This window comes from Gracilinanus agilis, chromosome 1 (assembly GCF_016433145.1).
Source record: "Gracilinanus agilis isolate LMUSP501 chromosome 1, AgileGrace, whole genome shotgun sequence".
NCBI lineage: Eukaryota > Metazoa > Chordata > Mammalia > Didelphimorphia > Didelphidae > Gracilinanus > Gracilinanus agilis.
This window is the reverse complement of record NC_058130.1, coordinates 751,625,822-751,643,961: the sequence shown is the minus strand read 5'-3', so window position 1 is coordinate 751,643,961 and position 18,140 is coordinate 751,625,822. Positions and strand designations below refer to the sequence as shown.

Below are 18,140 nucleotides of genomic sequence, written 5' to 3'. Positions count from 1 at the left end.
GAGAGAGAGAGAGAGAGAGAGAGAGAGAGAGAGAGAGAGAGAGAGAGAGAGAGTGTGAGAGAGAGAGTGTGAGCATGCTCTCTGATAAGTATTTTTGGCCACTCAGGTTAGTTGTGATCTATTTCAGGGGAGGGAATAATTGTGTGGATGAAACAGTGGATCCTTGAAATTATCCAAGTGCCAAATTGTCTGTAGTTAACACTAAAATTGGCACATTTGTTATTGATGCCTCTTGAAGCTCTAGATTTGTGATCCTGCTTGAACGTACTCACCAGTATAGTGTCAGTCTCATGTGCTAAGGTTATGGTATTACTGCACTAAAAAGGTTTTCAGGAAAGAGCATTCCACAGTAGTGGGATGACAGGTGGACACTGGAAGATGCAGGTGATAGCCTGATTTTGACCCATTAAAAACTGTAAGAAATAATTCTGAACGAACACTCTAATGGAAAGTTATCCAATTTAAAAAGATGAATTTTCTAGCATTTCTTGTGTAATATTCTGAAACAACAAATGCTGAATGGTAATACAGTTCAAATTCCAGATTTGATCACAGCTGAGTTCTCCCTAGAAAGTTGTCATTTCAGATGCTTTAATTGTTTAAGGTCTTAAGATTCCAGGAAATAGATTTTATGATTTGACAAATTCTTGCCATGTGGCCAGAAAGGTAGCTTTCTCTGTTATTTAAGCTGTTTGACAGTGTTGTATGCATTTTAGTTATAATATGTAAACTTTGTCTACATGATGATGAATGTGAAAAATGATGAGCCAGCTAGATGATTCTAAATACCTGGAAGTTTGGCCTCATGTAGACCAGTGGTGTCAAACTCAAATAGAAACGGATCTCTCATAAATGCATATTGACTTAGAAAAATTACAATTTAACATTGTCTGTGTTTTGTTTTTATTTATTTTGTCAATCATTTCCCATTTTCCATGTTAATCTGGTTTGTACGATGCTGGGCTGCTTTGCTAGTTTGATATCTTAGACGTAGATAAAACATCTCAATTTTTGAGGAATATAAATCTAAAAATTCCAAGGCATTTCTACAGAGAAAATAATCAGAAAATAGAAATTTACTGTAATCAGTCTTGGACAGCTACATTGGCAAAATCAGGTGGTTCATTCAAAAGGGTTAGAAGGGGCTATGAGGTGGGTATAAGAGACTGAGTTGTTGGACCTCCATTTTATATTTCTGATAGCTTCAAGTTTGAATAAATGCCATTTGATCTTACTTTCTAGGAGTATTTGTGACATTACTCCAGTCTCTGCTTTAGGTATAGTGAGCTACAAAGGCTAAAATAAGATATTAATAATGACATGTGTATGTATACTCCTATATGTATAAATACATGCATATCTCACACACACAAACCCACATGACCTAGGGATAGGGAGTGGACCTGCATGTCCTTAAGGAATTTCAAGGTGAGGAAACTACCAATACAGATTGGCACCTTTTATGCAACTTGCCATTTTAGGGAGGTGCCTGAAATACTGAGAGGTCAGGTGACTTGTCCAGAGCCAGTACATATCTGAGGTAGGCCTTGACCCAGGTCTCCTGGCTTTAAGGCCAGCTTTCTATCCACTACACCAGGCTGCCTCTCATGTATGAAGTTTAACTATTTCATTATTCATTATGCCTGACTTGTTTTGAATTTACAACCCAAGTATGCATTAAACAAATACTAATTTCTCAGATTCTTGTCTATTTTAAAATAATAAATTGTTCTAGTTTGCATGCCTAGCTGTTGGCACTGAAGTTAATGCTAGGAATGAGGCACACTTTTGGTACCGAGACTTAAGTCAAAGGTATTCAGTAGACACATCAGGCCATTGGAGGTGACTGTGTGCTTAGAAATTTTTAAAGGAGTAGAGGGCAGTTGTATCTTGATTGTTAACTCCAAAGGAAAGGCTAGAGTTCTTGGAAGACATCTCAGTGACTCAGAAACAAAAGCTGGGTGAGGGAGAATTCAGCTGGAGCACTCCTTAATATGGGCAGTAATTATAAAGTTGCATCTTCTTGTCAGTATTTGGATGTTAAACATGATTTTATTCAACAAAAATAAATATTTTTTAAAAATATGGGTGTATTACTTTGTTGTATTCTGGTGTATTTGGAAAGTCAAAACTCTTGGCCTCTTAGAAAGAAAACAGTAACCAAACATTTACTGGAGGAGAATTTGTGAGAAGGCTTGAGGGCCCCTCGGCTATCACTCTCTTTGGGAGTGTTTGAAGAGGGCTCTAAAGCTGCACGAACAAAGATGAATTACCTGTTGTGTGTGAGGTTCTGAGCTGGGCTCTGGGGCTGTGAGGGAGGTGGGACACAAAGGATGACAAAGGCACAGTCTCAAAGAGTTCAGTGTTTGATTGGGATGAGAAGCTCCAATCCGGGAAAATATTGTACTAAGTATTACTTGATAAATACACATTAGTGTTACTCGGTACTATGCAATGTCCAAGGAGGGAAGATTGCTTCCTACTGGGAAACATAGGAAGGGAGATTGAGTTGGGTTTGATAGGATTGGGAGGAGCTCATTTGGGCCTAGGAGTTCAGAGATGCAGGTTGAAAAGCCAGATCTTTATTCTGCTGGCTACTCCTTCCCTAGCTGAGATAGCCCTTCTTTGGTCATTTGTTTTTGACTTCTGTCTTAGAATTGATACTAAGTATTGGTTCTAAAGCAGAACAGCAGGAAATGCTGGGTGATAGGGTTTAAGTGACTTGCCCAGGGTCACATAGCTTCTAGAAAGTGTCTTGAGGTTGGATTTGAACCCAGACCTCACATTTCCAGACCTGGCGCTCTATCCATTGAGCCACCCAGCTGCCCACTTCAGAGTAGGGGGCCCTTTTTGGTTATTATTGAAGCGAGTTCAAGGGATTGGGGGGGAAGGATTTTTAGTCCACAGTGGGTGAACAGTGATTTGCTATACAGAAACACATAGCCCATACATCATTCAAAAATGTATTAAATCTCTGCTAGGTTCCAAGAATACAAAGACAGTGAAAACATTCCTACCCTCAAGGAGCTTACATTCTAAGGTGAGACAACATGTAAATACTTTCTCTATATAGAACATGAAATAAATACTAAATGTTTTTGGGTGGAGGGTGCTTGCAGCTGAGCATGATCTGGAAAGCCCATGTATGAGATGGTGCTCAAGCTGGGTTTTGAAAGGGAATGGAGGATTCTAAGAGGTGGAGGACATGAGGGAATCTGGATGGGGCCTGGCTGCGGAGCCTAACTGAGGAGTTTAAATTTTGTACTAGAGGCAATAGGGAGCTATTTTAGTAGAGTAATAACATGGTCAGCATTTTATTTAGGAATTACTTTAGCAACTGGGGACAACAGGCAGAGAGGGCAACTTGGAGCAAGGAGATGGATTAAGAATCAGTTATTGTACTAGTTTTGGAGAGGTGATGAGGGCCTGAAGGAGAGTGGTGGCCATGTCACAGAGAAGAAAGGAGGCTTGTGTTTAGGGATAGATGACAAGATTTAGCAAATGATTATGTGGGATGAAGGAGAAGTTGAGGATTATACCAAGATTGGGAATCTGGATGCTGAGGTCCTAGACAGAAATTGGGAAATTCAGGAGAGGAGGTTGGAAGAGTTCTTTTTTTTTGGCCAGGCTGAGTTTGAGATACTGATGGGTAAAGGTTGGACAAAATGACCTCTAAAGTTCTTTTAAACTCTTAAGATTCTATGATTCTAGGGTAGAAATAAATTTTATTATTTATTAAGCACTTACTCTGCGGTAGACACTGCTACGTGCCAAGAAAGGGAAAAGTCTTAACTGTCAAGGAGCTCGCATACAAATGGGGGACATAACTTGCAGACAACTATGTACAAATGATACAGACTTCTAAGAAGATGGTCTCTGAGAGAAGGCCTTGGAAGAGGGGCCTAGGAAAGGGTTTTTGCAGAAGGTGGGATTTTAGCTAAGAGTTGGAGGAAGCCAGGAAAGTCAGGAAGTGAAGATGAGAAGGGAGAGCATTTCTAACATGGGGACAGACAGTGAAAAGGCATCGAGTCAAATGTAGAGTTGTGGGGGAACTGTAAGAAGACTGGAAAGCTAGGAGAGGGCCAAATGATGAAGAGCTTTTAAAAGACAGATTTTGTATTTGATCCTGGAGGCACTAGGGAGCCACTGCTATTTATTGAATAAAAGAAATAACATGGTCAGGCCTATGACTTAGAAAGCTTGCCCCATGGGTTGTCATGAGGAGAAAGTTGAGGCAGGGAGGCAAACCAGTAGGCTATTGCAGTAGTCCAGACATGAGGTGATGAGAGCTCCATCTTCTGTCACAGTGATGGAAGTAATCAGAAGGGAATGTTGAGAGGTGTTGCAGAGTAGAATCAACTGAATGTGGGAGATGGGAGGAGGTCTGAGAAAAGAATCAACGTTGACACCCAAGTTGAAAGCTTGGGTGACTGCGAAGATGGTGGTGCTCTCAACAATGTGAGATATGGAACTGGCTGATTAGACCTGAGAATGATCTGCATATGGGAGATAATTGAAACCATAGGTGCTGTTGGGGTCATCAAGCTAGTACAGAGGGAGAAGAGGGGTGTCTTGGACTGAGCCACAGTTTTTAGGCAGAACCTAACCGGTTGAAGATACATGAAAGGAAGACAGGAATGGTCAGACAAGTAGGAAGAAAGCCAGGAGGGGGTAATGTCACTGGAACCCACAAAGCAAATCTGGACATTTAATTCTCTTTGTAGTGTAGGATAGAGGGCAGTTGCCAGGTATGATGGGAAGTGATGAATTTGTAGCCAGAAGACACAGGTCTGAAATTTGGTTCTCATCTGTGTGACCTTTTGGGTAAGTCACTCTATTCTTCAGGCCTCTGTTTCTTTCCCTGTTAAATGAGAGGGCTCGACTAGATGACCTCTGGGGACCCCATCCTTAAATCCTACAGGGATGTTAACAAGTTAGCAAACATAATTAAGCACCTATTATGTGCCCTTTGTGGCTAAACTATTTGTGAGAAGGCTGTCTGTAATCAGAGATTGCCTTTTGCTCTCCTCTCACTCTCAATCTCCTACAATCTAAGTTACCAATGACTTCTCTCTCTTTTTAAAATCCTTATCTTTCATCTTAGAATCAGTAATGAGTATTGGTTCCAAGGCCAAAGAGTGGTAAGATAGGCAACTGGAGTTAAGTGATTTGCCCAGGGTCACACAGCTAGGAATTATCTGAGTTGATTTGAGCCCAGGGCTTCCCTTTCTGGGCCTGGCTTCCAGTCCATTGGGCTACCTAGCTGCTCCTCAGTGACCTCTCAATTGTCATTTAATCCTCATTCTCCACATTTATACTGCTGGTCATCTTCTGGATACACTCTTTAGGTTTTTGGGACACACTCCTCCCTAGCTCAGTCTCCTTTGTTGGATCTCTACTCCGATCATTCTCACATCGTATTTTCTACTGCCTACTAGACATCTCAAACTGGGTGTCCAATGGACATCCTAAACTTAACCTGTTCCAAACTGAACTTGATATTTTTTCCCACTAGACGTTCTTCCTCCTCATTTCCCTATTCCTGCTCCCAAAGTGTCATCTTCCATCCTATTGTCACCTCATTCTCCCCCTTCTTTCCTCTGACACTGTAGCAGGCCCTCATCACCTCCCACCTGGATTATTAGAAAAGGCTGCCCATGGGACTGCTTGCCACACATCTCTCCTCACTCTGGTCTGTCCTCCATTTTAGCCACTTAAGTGACTTTCCTGGTCATGAAATCCTCCTATCCAGTACATTCCAGTGGCCCTCTCACCTCCAAGGATCAAATAAGAACTCCTCCAGCATTCAAAGCCCCTCATAACCAAGCATCGCCACCCTTATCCCCCATCTTTCCAGTCTTCTTACATTTTAGCCCAGGCCCCCTGAACTCTTGGGTCCAGTTACACTGGCCTCCTAGTTGTTCCACTGTCCACGGCTGGCCCTCGCATGCTTGGAATGTTCTCTGCTCCTCCTCTCTGCCTCCTAGCCTCTCTGGCTTCCTTTAAGTCCCAGCCCAAATCTTCTCTTGTACCCCAAGCCCTCTTCATTCTAGGGCCTCATTTCCTCGTTTTCCTGTGGAGAGCCGATTTATTTCCTCGTTGTCTCCCTCTTCAGATGGCTAACTTTGGAGAATATCTTTTAAGATGCTCTTTTCAGGATGGCTTAGTTCAACATTGTCCTGATACCCAGACACTCCAGATGCACCCACGAAGCAAATCTGGCCGCTGCATTCCGTTCCATTCCCTTCCTTTGAGAGCAGGAGCTGGCTCTGGCCCCTTTTCGTGCCCTCAGCTCTGGCACTTCATAAGTGTTTGTTGCCTGATGCAGTGGTGGGCACTGTGCTCCTCGTGGCAGGAGGGAGGGCCGGGGGGATAACCTGTCTCTCAGGGGCAGGAATGGAAAGACCAGAGTGGGGCGACTGGGAGAGGCTTTAAAACACGATCAGGCAACGATGCCTTCCTCAACAGCCCAGTCAAAGAGGAGGGACTCTTCTAATGATCCGACATCATGCCATGTCTCCTTCCGCTGTGGACGGCCTCCTTCCGCTATGGAGAGAGACTCCCTTGGGGAAGTAGGTCCGGCGGGCTCAGGAGACGGTTGCCAGGGGCGGAGGCGGCGGTTGCTAGGGACGCCTCGGCCGGAGTCGGCGCTCGGGCTTTGAGAAGAGTCCGGAAAACCGGGAGGGGAGGCTGACAGCTGCGACATGGACGACCTGCGAGTGGAATGGATCCGGGACCGGGTGTATCTAGCCTTTCAGCTCGACAATCCGGACTTTTTCGAGGAGCTGATGGCCCGGAACGACGGCGAGGCCGAGGAAGAGATTCTGCACTTCTTGGACCAGAGCTCCGAGGAGGAGGGCCCCGCGACGATCTTCTTCTACCGCTCCATAGTGGCGGAGGAGGTGGAGGTGGAGATAGGTGAGGACCGATTCGGTGGCTCCTGCCTGCCCCTCGCTCTCCCCTCCCTCTGCCCCGCGGGGGCATCGGCGGGCACTGAGGAGACAGAGAAACACGCCGGGGAGTCCCTGCCTGCCCCCGAGGAACTTTTTACTTTTTTACTTTTTCAAGGGGATGATACCGTGTGTGTACAGATAAGAAGTGGTAAAGTAAAGCCATTGTCGGAGGAAGATCGCTAAAGGGATCAGGGCAGCCTTCCGGGAGAAAGTGGCGCCTGGGCTGGGCTTGCGGGAAGCTTAAGGATGTTAGGAGGACCGAAGTGAGAAGACTAGGATGGGAAGTGCGCACCGGGACCGGGTGTATGTAGGCAGGAGCCAGATTGCAGGGGGCTTTACCTGCCAAGCTGAGGATTTGGAATTTTATCACAGAGGAAATTGGGCTTCAGCCTACGAACCCTCATGCTCTATGTCCTTCTGAATCTCCATGTATATGCATCCTCCCGGTGCCCATGCTCATGTCACCCCGAACCCCCTTTTCAACTTATGTGTCTCTTATGAAGGTACATAGAATCTGCCCAGTCTGTTTGCCCCCGGATGTTTCTTCTATCTCCAGTAACCAATGACGTCAAACATTTAGTCGACAAACATTTCTTAAATGCTTATTCTGTGCCGCACTCTGTCCTGGGCGTTGGGCTTGCAAAGGCAACTGTAGAACAAAATAGAAGCAAAAAATTGCAAACTAGAGGCAATAAGACTGGCGAGAAGACAAGCCACTGGGGGAATCAAGGAAGGCTTCCTGTAGAAGGTGGTGTTTGAGCTGGGTCTTGAAGGAAATCAGGGATTCTAAAATAAATGAAAAAGGAGTGTGCTAAAGGCAAGGGAGGCAGGGCAAGGGTGGGAGATGGCTTGTCATGTATGAGGAGCAGGGAAAGAGCCACATTGTAGAGTTCAGGAAGGGATCAAAATGGGTCATAGGAAAGGTAGGTGGGGGCCAAGTGGTTCAGAGGTTTTATATATCAAACACAGGAGTTTGGGTTTGATCCTAGAGGTAATAGTCCATTTCTTTATTCATCAAAATAGTATATACAGAGTGCTTTGCAAACCTTAAAGCATAATAAACAAAAAGTGTTGACTGTGTTTATTATCCAGGCCACGCCATCCAGAGGAAGACACTCCTAGTGTCAGGGAGAGGTGGTTCCATATGCAGGATTTACATGTATAAGAGTTGCTCTGGGCAAAAAAGCATAGGCGTGTTTTGATTTGGATTGTTTGCTGAGATCATGGATTCACTGAAGTGTGGAAGCTAGTTAGCACCCACCGAAGCTGGGCGCTTGGGAGTTTGCAGTCTAGAAGGGGGATGAGATACAAATACAGATAACTGCAATAGGTTTGTGAGCACATGAGAATGGCAAAATAAAGTGGCATGTAAGCTCTGACCAAGCGTGCCCCTGCATCCCAGGCACTTAGCAGCCACTTATTTATGAATGTTTGCCGAATTGAATACCTCGAATCCAATTTCTCACTGAGCAACAGAAAATCAACAAATATTTATTAAATTTCTGCTACTGTTAAGGGGCAGCCAGGTGGTGCACTGGAAAGAGTGCCTGGCCTGGAGCCAGGAAGACTGATCTTTCTGAGTTCAATTCTGGCCTCGGACACTTCCTAGCTGTGTGACCCTGGCCAGGTGGGTTCCTGTTTACTACTTCCAAGATCAAACATAAAATCCTCTGGCTTTTAAAGCTCTTAGAACCTAGTCCCTCCTACCTTTCCACACTCCCCTCCTTGCACAATGGGATCTGGTAGCATTGGCCTCTTCGCCTTTCCTTGCACAGGACACTCTGTCTTCACACTTGGTACATTCACACCTGCCTGGAATATTCTCTCTTTCCCTGTTTCCTTCCTGTCTTCCCTCAAGTCTCAACTCAGATCCCACCTTCTGCAAGAATGCCCATCCTGGCCCCTCTTTATTCTAGTGTCTTCCCTCTGAGATTATCACTAACTGATCCTGTCTAGATCTTGTTTGGACGTGTCATCTCCCCCGTTAGACTTGAAACTTCTTGAGGGTAGGGGCTCTTGTGAACTTGTTTTCTCCTCGGTGCCTGGCACACAGTAAACACTTACTAGGTCCTTGTTGTCTGACTGAATGTCTGAGCGGTTGTCTCTAGATTTCAGTGGCCTGTCAAAAAGGGTCCACACCACGAAAAAGGGATAAGAAAAAAACTATTAACTCTCAGAAAAGAAACAATTGTAGGCATTCTGTGCCATGTGACATTGTTTTAAATCGTTTCATTTCTTTTCATTTGGCCTACAAAGAAATTCCAGGGGCTGCATCATCGGAAGAGGAAGAAGAAGAGGATGACCAACTTTCCCAAGTAGCAACAACGGAAAAAAGCACAGGTGCGGCGTCCTGGGAATAATAGTTTGTGGACTCTGAGCAGGGAATCTCGGTTCAACCTCAAATTCATAAGCATTGTTATATGAGGTGACCTTGCTTTTCTGTCTTTTCCTTTTTAAAACACTCTGTCATGAAAATGCTAGATGTGTTGAAAAGGGACATGGTAGGTAGGAAGCTAAGTAGCTCGGTGGAGAGGGCACCAGGCCTGGAGACCGGAAGGTCTGGGTTCAAATGCGGCCTCAGACACTTCTTAATTGTGTGACCCTGGACAAGTCACTTAACCTTAATTGCTTGGTCCTTACCATTCTTCTACCTTGGAACCGATATTTAGTATTGATTCTAAGATAGATAGTGAGGGTTAAAAAAAAAAAAAAAGAATGGATACTAAGACAGAAGGTATGGATTTAAAAACAAAACAAAAGAAAAAGGTATACAGACATTATTATATAAGCACAGGAAAGGGAAAATTTTGCCTAGAGGTATGTAGTGTTGGGATACAGCGTTAGATTTGAAGCCCAGAAGACCTGAGTCCAAATCCTGCCCCAAACACTTACCAGCCTGTGTGAGCCTTGGGCAAATTACTTTTACCTCTCAGCCTCAGTCACCTCTCATCTGTAAGATGGGGATAATAGCAAACCCTTTTCTCCCAGGGTTGCTGTGAGGATTAGATGAGATAACCCCTATAAAGTACTCTGCAAACCTTAGAAATGGGGATGTAGAGAACTCCTAAGTGAAGAAACCCAACCTACTCTGGTCAGCATCTTCTCCACGATGTATAATCTTTGAGCTTTGCCCAGGACACTGAGACTTTGGATCTTCATCCGGTAATCTAGAGAAGTCTTTTCTTTAAGAGAATTTCCTAGGAACGGGTTGAATTTTGGTAATAACGCTTGAATTCTTAGGAACTTTCTTTTGGAAGAGCATGAACAGATTTGATCCACTCCACCATTTTGCCTAGAGGGTCTATAGTGTTAGATTTGTAGCCTAGAAGACCCGAGTTCAAATCCTGCCCCCAAACACTTACTAGCTGTGTGATCCTTGGGTAACTTATTCAGATGGGTGGGTCCCAGATATGGGACTTCATTGCTCTGGGGAACTCCCAGGTGAGGAAACTCATTCTCCCAATGCCTGTTGACCCTTTCTCTACTACACAAAATCCTGGAGAGCTGACAGATGATTTTCCCAGGTGGGTCAGAAGGCAGACTTGAATTCAGATCTTTCTGACTCCAGGAGACCAGTTCTCTATCGTCTAGGCCATGCTGCCTCTCAGTTTGTATTTATGCCTATTCAAAAGCATGAGAATTGTTTCCCAGAGTTGCTGCCTTTCCATGTAATTCTTCCTTGTAACAAAGAATGAATTGAGTGAAACATTTTGAAGCTGCTCCCTCCTATGTGAAGAGTACTCTAGGAGGCTCGGTGGGAGATACGAAAATTAGAGAAAGTGTATTTACTGTCCTCATGGATATTTCAGTCCATTAAGAGGACATGACAGGGGCAGTTAGGTAGCATAGTGGGGAGAGTGTCAGGTCTGGAGTTGGGGAGGACCTGGGTTTGAATCTGGCTTCAGCTACTTCTTAGCTGTGTGACCCTGGGCAAGCAAATCCAGCTTCAGATACTAGTTTTATGAACCTGCCTCAGTTTTCTTATCTTTAAAATGGGGATAATAATATCTCGTGTTCCTACCTCAAAAGCATACGAGCATAGATTTTGAGCTAGAAGGGACTTTGGGATTGTCTAGTCCAACTCCTTTTTATAGAGGAGGAAAATCTGGCCTAAAAAGGTTAAGTGAAGTTAATAGAATATTTCTAAGGCCACACAGGAAATAAGTGAGAGTTGAACTCAAATTAATGATTACAAATCCAGTGTTGGGTTCACAGCACTACTCAGTCTCCCTTTTGAGGTTCAAATGAGGTAGTATATAGAAAAAACTTTGGAAACCTTAAAAAACTGCCTATGGCCCATTACTGGTAATGGCCATGAGGCCTTGGAGTGGGAAGACCTGAGTTTAAGCTCTGCTTCTGAAACCTATTGGCTTGATGACCCTCTTAACTTCCAACTGCTGTAAGACCACAAAGTGAAAAGAGGTGTGGGACCTACCTCAACAGAGTGAGTTTCCTCATCTTGGGGTTCCCTATACCAGTGAAATCACAGGTCTGGACTCTTATCTCCTATTCACCACCATCATATAAGGTAATCTAAGATGAAAAATCTGAATAATAAAAAAAATAAAGTAAAAAAAAGTAAAATTAAAAATCTGAATAATGAAAAAAATAAAAAATAAAAAGTAAAAATCTGAATAATGTCTTTAGTGATTGAAAATAATAATAATAGTAAGAGACTAACCACAGAGAACACAAAGCCAAAGTAGAAGATACCAGATCTATCTGCTGAAGAACTATCAGAAATAGAAGAAAAAGGGGGCAGCTGGGTAGCTCAGTGGATTGAGAGTCAGGCCTAGAGACGGGAGGTCCTAGGTTCAAACCCGGCCTCAGACACTTCCCAGCTGTGTGACCCTGGGCAAGTCACTTGACCCCCATTGCCTACCCTTACTGCTCTTCCACCTATAAGTCAATACACAGAAGTTAAGGGTTTAAAAAAAAAAAAAGAAATAGAAGAAAAAGGGCAGCAAGGTGCCTCAGTGGAAAGAACACTAGGTTCTGTATAGGGAGGACCCGGGTTCAGATCTGTCCTCAGACACTTCCTAGCTGGGTGATCCTGGGCAAGTTACTTAACCCCAGTCATCTAGCTCTCAACCTCTTTTGTCTTAGAATTGATACTAAGATAAGGTAAGGATTGAAAAAAAAAAAAGGAAAAGATCAGGCATCCATTATGATGTAAATTAGTAAAAAAGATTAATTTATTTTTTAAAAATGGATATTTGACGAACAGCATGGAAATATGTTTTGTGTGATAATGCATGATTTGTTTGCCAGCTCCAGGAGCGGGAAGGGAAGGAGGAAGGGAGACAATTTGGGTCATAACTTTGGAAAGCTTATGTGGAAATCTGTTAATTCATGTAATTGGTAAAAATATTGATTTCTGCACAACATTAGCCGCTAAAATGACATGACTCCACATAATTATTGTGGAAAAACTGCCTCTTCCTGACCAAATACTCTTTTCCGTGATGTCTTTTCCAGTGAAGCATTCTCTTCGGAGTGGGTCAAATATTCAAAGTAACACAACTACAGATCAAGAAGCAGGAGAAAAACCCCCAGTCAAGGTACGTGCTTCCTTTCTTCTCCTACGGCCCCTGGTTCAGTCTGACTGATGACTGGTGGTGGCTGTTCGTCCTTTGTTTTCCTAGAGGACCAACGACATCAAAGGGTGATGACTTGATTTGGGCACAATTGGGTTTGAGTGAGGTGGCCGAGTTGGCAAAGTCATCGGCTCACTCTCTCTTCCAGAGCCATCCAAGGCCAGTGACAAGAGGCTCTGAAGGCCCAGTGGTTTGGCAGAGCCACGTTTCCATAGGTGTAGGGGGTTCACTCCATTGGTAATAGATGGAGGCTCCTCCAGCACTTGGCCTCGGAGCGTTGCTCTAGAGCAGTGATTCCCAAAGTGGGCGCCATCGCCCCCTGGTGGGTTCTGCAGTGATCCAGGAGGCAGTGATGGCCACACGTGCATTTATCTTTCCTATTCATTGCTATTAAAATTAAAAAAAATTAATTTCTAGGGGGCTAAGGAATATTTTTTCTGGAAAGGGGGCGGGAGGCCAAAAAAGTTTGGGAACCGCTGCTATAGATGAACAATTCATTGTCTTATAGATAATTTAGTGATGAAGCTGAGTTTAGTTCTGCTGCTTGTTTATGGGACAAATGGCTTATTTCTAGGTATGTACTTATACCCTTGTAGTAGAATAGAAATTGAGATGACAGCATGTATCCAGTTTGTATGAAATTTATTGAAAATTCAATAATTATATTAATAAAAATAAGAATAATCAATTAATATCTATTTAGCCAGATGGCATAGAGGCAGCTAAATGGCTTAGTGCAGTGATGGGCAAACTACAGCCTGTGGGCCAGATGTGGCCCCCTGAAATGTTCTTTCTGGCTGTGCGACATTCTTCCTAATCTGACAAATACAATGAGTAGGATATAGTACAATGAAACTTTGAAAGAGTTGCCTTAGAAACAGACTGACAGATGAACATTTCCTTTTCTTTGGCCCCTTCTTTAAAAGTTTGCCCATCACTGGCCTAGTGGATAGATCACTGGGCCTGGAGTTAGGAAGATCTGGGTTCAAATCTCACCTCAGATACACACAAGCGTGGGTGAGCCATTTAACTTCTGTTTGCCTTAATCCACTTGAGAAGGAAATGACAAATCATTCCAGAGTCTTTGCCAAGAAAACCCCTGGGGTCATGAAGAGTCGGATGTGTCTGAGAAACAACATATAGGAGTTTTAAAAAGAGCATTTATATATTGCTTTAAATTTGAAAAGTGCTCAGATATTTTCAAGTTGTGTGACCCTGCTCAAGTCACTTCACCCCCATTGCCTAGCCCTCACCACTTTTCTGCCTTAGAACCAATATATAGTATTGATTCTAAGATGGAAGGTGAGGGTTAAAAAAAAATAAATTTGCAAATTGCTAATGATATGCTTATTTGCTTCTAGGAGTCCAAGACCAACATGTATGTTTGTCACATGGAACTTGTCTAATCACACCAAACCAGAAATTCAAGGATGCTCTGCATCTATAGGCCTCTTCTTGGCAGAGTTTGAGGAAAGCCCCCAATACTTTGGTAGGCCCTCTGTGGTGAATGTGTAGGAAGCCAGCGTTGATTGGCAGCTGAACTTGGAGTCAGGAAGACCTAGACTCAAATCCTGCCTCTGACCCTTACAGTCTATGTGACTTTTGGGCAAGATACTGGGATATAAATCAATGGGAAAAATAGGATTCATTAAATTTTTTTTAACTCTTACCTTCCATTTTGGAATCAATACTGTGTATTGGTTCCAAGGCAGAAGAGCAGTAAGGGCTAGGCAATGGGGATTAAGTGACTTGCCCAGGGTCACACAGCTAGGAAATGTATGTCGTATTTGAACCCAGGACCTCCTATCTTGTGGCTTGGCTCTCAATTCACTGAGCCACCTACCTGCCCCCAATTCATTAATTAAAAAATTTTGATTTAGGCACTGCTAAGTTTCGGTTAAAAGGAGGGGATTGGACTAGATCAGTGATGGCGAACCTTTTAGAGACTGAGTGCCCAAATTGCACTTTCATGCCTTATCCCAGGCAGGGGAGGGAGGAAGCACTCCCATTGGGCTGCTGGGCAGAGAGGCAGGTGATGTGAAAAAATGTCCTCAGGTGCATGTGCAGAGGAGGAAGGGAGCAGCTTCCTCCAGCATGCAGGCCATAGGGTCAGCAACACTAGACTAGATGGTCTCTGAAGTCCCTCTAAGAACGACATCTATAAACCTGTAGTCCCTTGATGCAGGGGCTCATCCCCAATCCAAGAGGGCAAAGCTGGCATATGCATATATCCCTTCCCAGAGGCCAGGAGAGTTTTCTGTCTTAAAAGGCCACCAGGACACGTTTATACCAGTCAGCAAACGAATACAAAGATCAGGGATAGAATTCATAGTCAAATTTGTAGGTTCCTCGTCTAAGGAATTTTGTTACAGTGCCGGTCATGTTACTGGGGTTTGGGCACCAGAAAATAACGCTGGTATCCTCAAAATTGTCTTTTTTTATGAATAATATAAGACATACCTATTTCTGTGTCAAAGCTATCTGTTCTCTGTTTCAGAAAATCATTAAGCAGATGATTGACAGATTGTATCTTCAGATGAGTTCTGATTTTGTTCCTGAAGAATATTTGTACCAAAATATCGTTTACTTTCTCAGAAATGTAAAAGGTATGTATGTTTCAGTTTGTATATTTCAGTTTGTTTCCCAAGTAGCTACAACATAGAAACTGCTTGTGAAACTGAAAACAAATTATATTTGTTATTTCAGAGTTTTTTAAGGTGAAATTTTGCCTTTTCTCCATCTGTGCAGTCAGACTTCCCCCATGGTGGTAGAGATTGTGAAGCAGTTCTTTTATTAATTTTATTCTCTCTCCTTAGGCTTCCAGGTACTTCCTTTTCCCTTTATGTTCTGTCTCATCCCTTCTTCTTTTCCTTTCCTTTCCTTTCCTTTCCTTTCCTTTCCTTTCCTTTCCTTTCCTCTTCTCTTTTTCTCTTCTCAACCCTTAGCTTCTGTGTATTGACTTATAGGTGGAAGAGTGGTAAGGGTAGGCAATGGGGGTCAAGTGACTTGCCCAGGGTCACCCAGCTGGGAAGTATCTGAGGCCGGATTTGAACCCAGGACCTCCCGTCTCTAGGCCCGACTCCACTGAGCTACTCGGCTGCCTCTTTTTCTCTTTTTCTTAAACCCTTTCTTTCTGTTTTAGAATAAATAGTAAGTATTGGTGCCAAGGCAGTAAAGCACTAAGGGCTAGGCAGTCAGGGTTCATTGAGTCACCCAGGGTCACACAGCTAGGAATTGTCTGAGGACACAGTTGAATCCAGGACTTCTCATCTCTAGCGGATACACTGAGCCCCTCTATAACTTTATTGTACATTTTATTGATATAGAGGATATATGACACAATTTACAAATAATAATAAAATATTTAAAACTCTTTATAGTAAATTCCATATAGCCAACTTATTCCTGAAGAATGCTTTCATTGATTTTTGCCAAACTCTTGTGGCCATCATTCAATCATGATTTGGCAAATGGGGTTGCCTCCCAATTCACTTTTCCCCCAATAAACTTCTTGTCATTAAATCTGATACTTGATCTACTGTTAAACTCTTCCATAAATTATATTAATTAAACTCAAACCTCTTTCAGCTTCAGCTGATTGTTATAGTCTTTTTTAGCTTTTTGTATAATTGGGTTTGTTATTCAGTTGTTCAGTGCCTGACTCTCCATGACCCCACTTATGGTTTTCTTGGCAAAGATACTGGAGTGGTTTGCCATTTCCTTCTCCATCTCATTTGACAGATGAAGAAACTGAAGCAAACAGGGTGAAGTGACTTGCCCAGGGTCACACAGTAAGTATCTGAGGCTGGATTTGAACTCATAAAATGAGTCTTTCTGACACTATGGCACCACCTACCTGCTTTGGAGGAAGATGTACCCAAAGAGACTGAAAAGGAATGGTCAGATGGGCAGAAGGAGAGCCAAGGACACTAGTATTAAGAAACCCCAGAGAGGAGAGAGACAGTAACCAGGAGGAAAGGGTAGTTAATGGTGTCACATGCTCCACAGAAGTCAAGAAGGATGAGGGCTTCAGTTTGATGGTCTAAAGAACATTGATACCCTGAGAGAAGCCAGACTGCAAGGGGTTGTGGATTAGAGTGGTAGCTGTGCAAGTGGAGACAATAGGATTTGGGGACAATGAATGTGAGAATTTAGCTGTAAAGGGACAGCAGACAAAAGAATTGAATCCCAGAATTTTGAGTTCACAGAATTTCCAAGTTCAGAGACTTCAGTAACCATCTAATACAACCTTTAACCCCTCCATCCCCTCCTCCCCATCAAACGCCATAGTGTCAGGAAGATTCATCTTTATGAGTTCAAATCCAGCCTCAGATTTGATCTAGCTGTGTGACCGTGGACAAGTCACTTATCCAGGCTCACACAACTTGGAAGTATTTGAGGCTGGAATTGAATCCAGGACCTCCTATCTCCATGCCTGGTTTTCTTTCCACTGAGTCCCTGTCAAATGTGATTCTAATAATGAATTTGGCCCCAAGCTCGGAATTTATCAAATGGTTCTTGACACTCCCAGATGATTTCTATCCCTGTTTTTAAAATTCATTTGCATTCACTCCAAACTCTTTTGTCGGATAATTACGCGTACTTCTGCCTCTTTTGCTTTTGTGTGAATCCATTAACATAGCACAGTCAAGGTTTTGTTTTGTTTTTCAGAACCTGAGTCATTAGTATACTCAGAAAATGTTATTGTTCAGTCATCTCCAGTCCTGTCTGACTCTTTGCAACTCCATTTGGGATTTTCTTGGCAGAGATACAAGAGTGGGTTGCCCATTTCCTTCTCCAGCTCATTTGACAAAGGAAGAAACTGAGGCAAACAGGGTGAGGTGGGGGCAGCTGGATAGCTCAGTGGAGTGAGAGCCAGATCTAGAGATAGAAGGTTCTGGGTTCAAACCCGGCATCAGCCACTTCCCAGCTGTGTGACCCTGGGCAAGTCACACTCTTCCACCTATGAGACAATACACCGAAGTACAAGGGTTTAAAAAACAAAACAAAACAAAACAAAACACAGGGTGAGGTGACTTGGCCAGGGCCATGCAGTTAGGAAGTGTCTGAAGCTAGATTTGAATTTGGGTCTTTCCCCCCTCCAGGTGTGGCTTTCTATCCACCTTGCTGCCTGTGGTCATATTATTCTTTGTTAATCTTGCCATTTAGGGTTCTTCTGTAGCACTTTAGAAAGGAGAGAGGACATTATTGTGGAAATGTTAGTTATCTTCCATTCTTTTTTAGCAATCTCAGTTTTTTTAATCTGTTCCATTAGAGACTATTAATGAAGGTAGTGATATGGCTGAAGCCATGGAACTCATGCCTGAAAAAATCGAGTACGGGATACTGAATGGGAACATTCTAGAATTGCTTAGGAATGTTTTACTTCACGTAAGTATGGATAAATATTGTCTCCTTGTCTCTTTCCATGTTTTTATTTTACTTTTTTTTCTGGAGTGATACTGTAATGGTAAAAAACAAAACAAAACAAAAACTCTTACTTTCTGTCTTAGAATTGATACTGAGTATTGGTTCCAAGGCAGAAGGGTGGTTAAGAGTGAGTCGGCATTTGGGATTGAGTGACTGGCCC

The 18,140-nt window shown here is 43.1% G+C and overlaps 1 protein-coding gene across 1 annotated transcript in view; it reads left to right on the top strand.

Moving 5' to 3' along the window:
- Window positions 1-6,704: 6,704 nt before the first annotated feature.
- Window positions 6,705-18,140, top strand: part of DNAH10 (dynein axonemal heavy chain 10) — a 185,857-nt gene continuing 174,421 nt past the window's right edge. Inside the window, exons 1-4 of the mRNA XM_044685402.1 lie at window positions 6,705-6,918; window positions 12,432-12,514; window positions 15,048-15,156; window positions 17,826-17,941. Of these exons, the coding sequence (XP_044541337.1) occupies window positions 6,705-6,918; window positions 12,432-12,514; window positions 15,048-15,156; window positions 17,826-17,941 (522 nt within the window). The remainder of the gene's footprint in view (window positions 6,919-12,431; window positions 12,515-15,047; window positions 15,157-17,825; window positions 17,942-18,140) is intronic.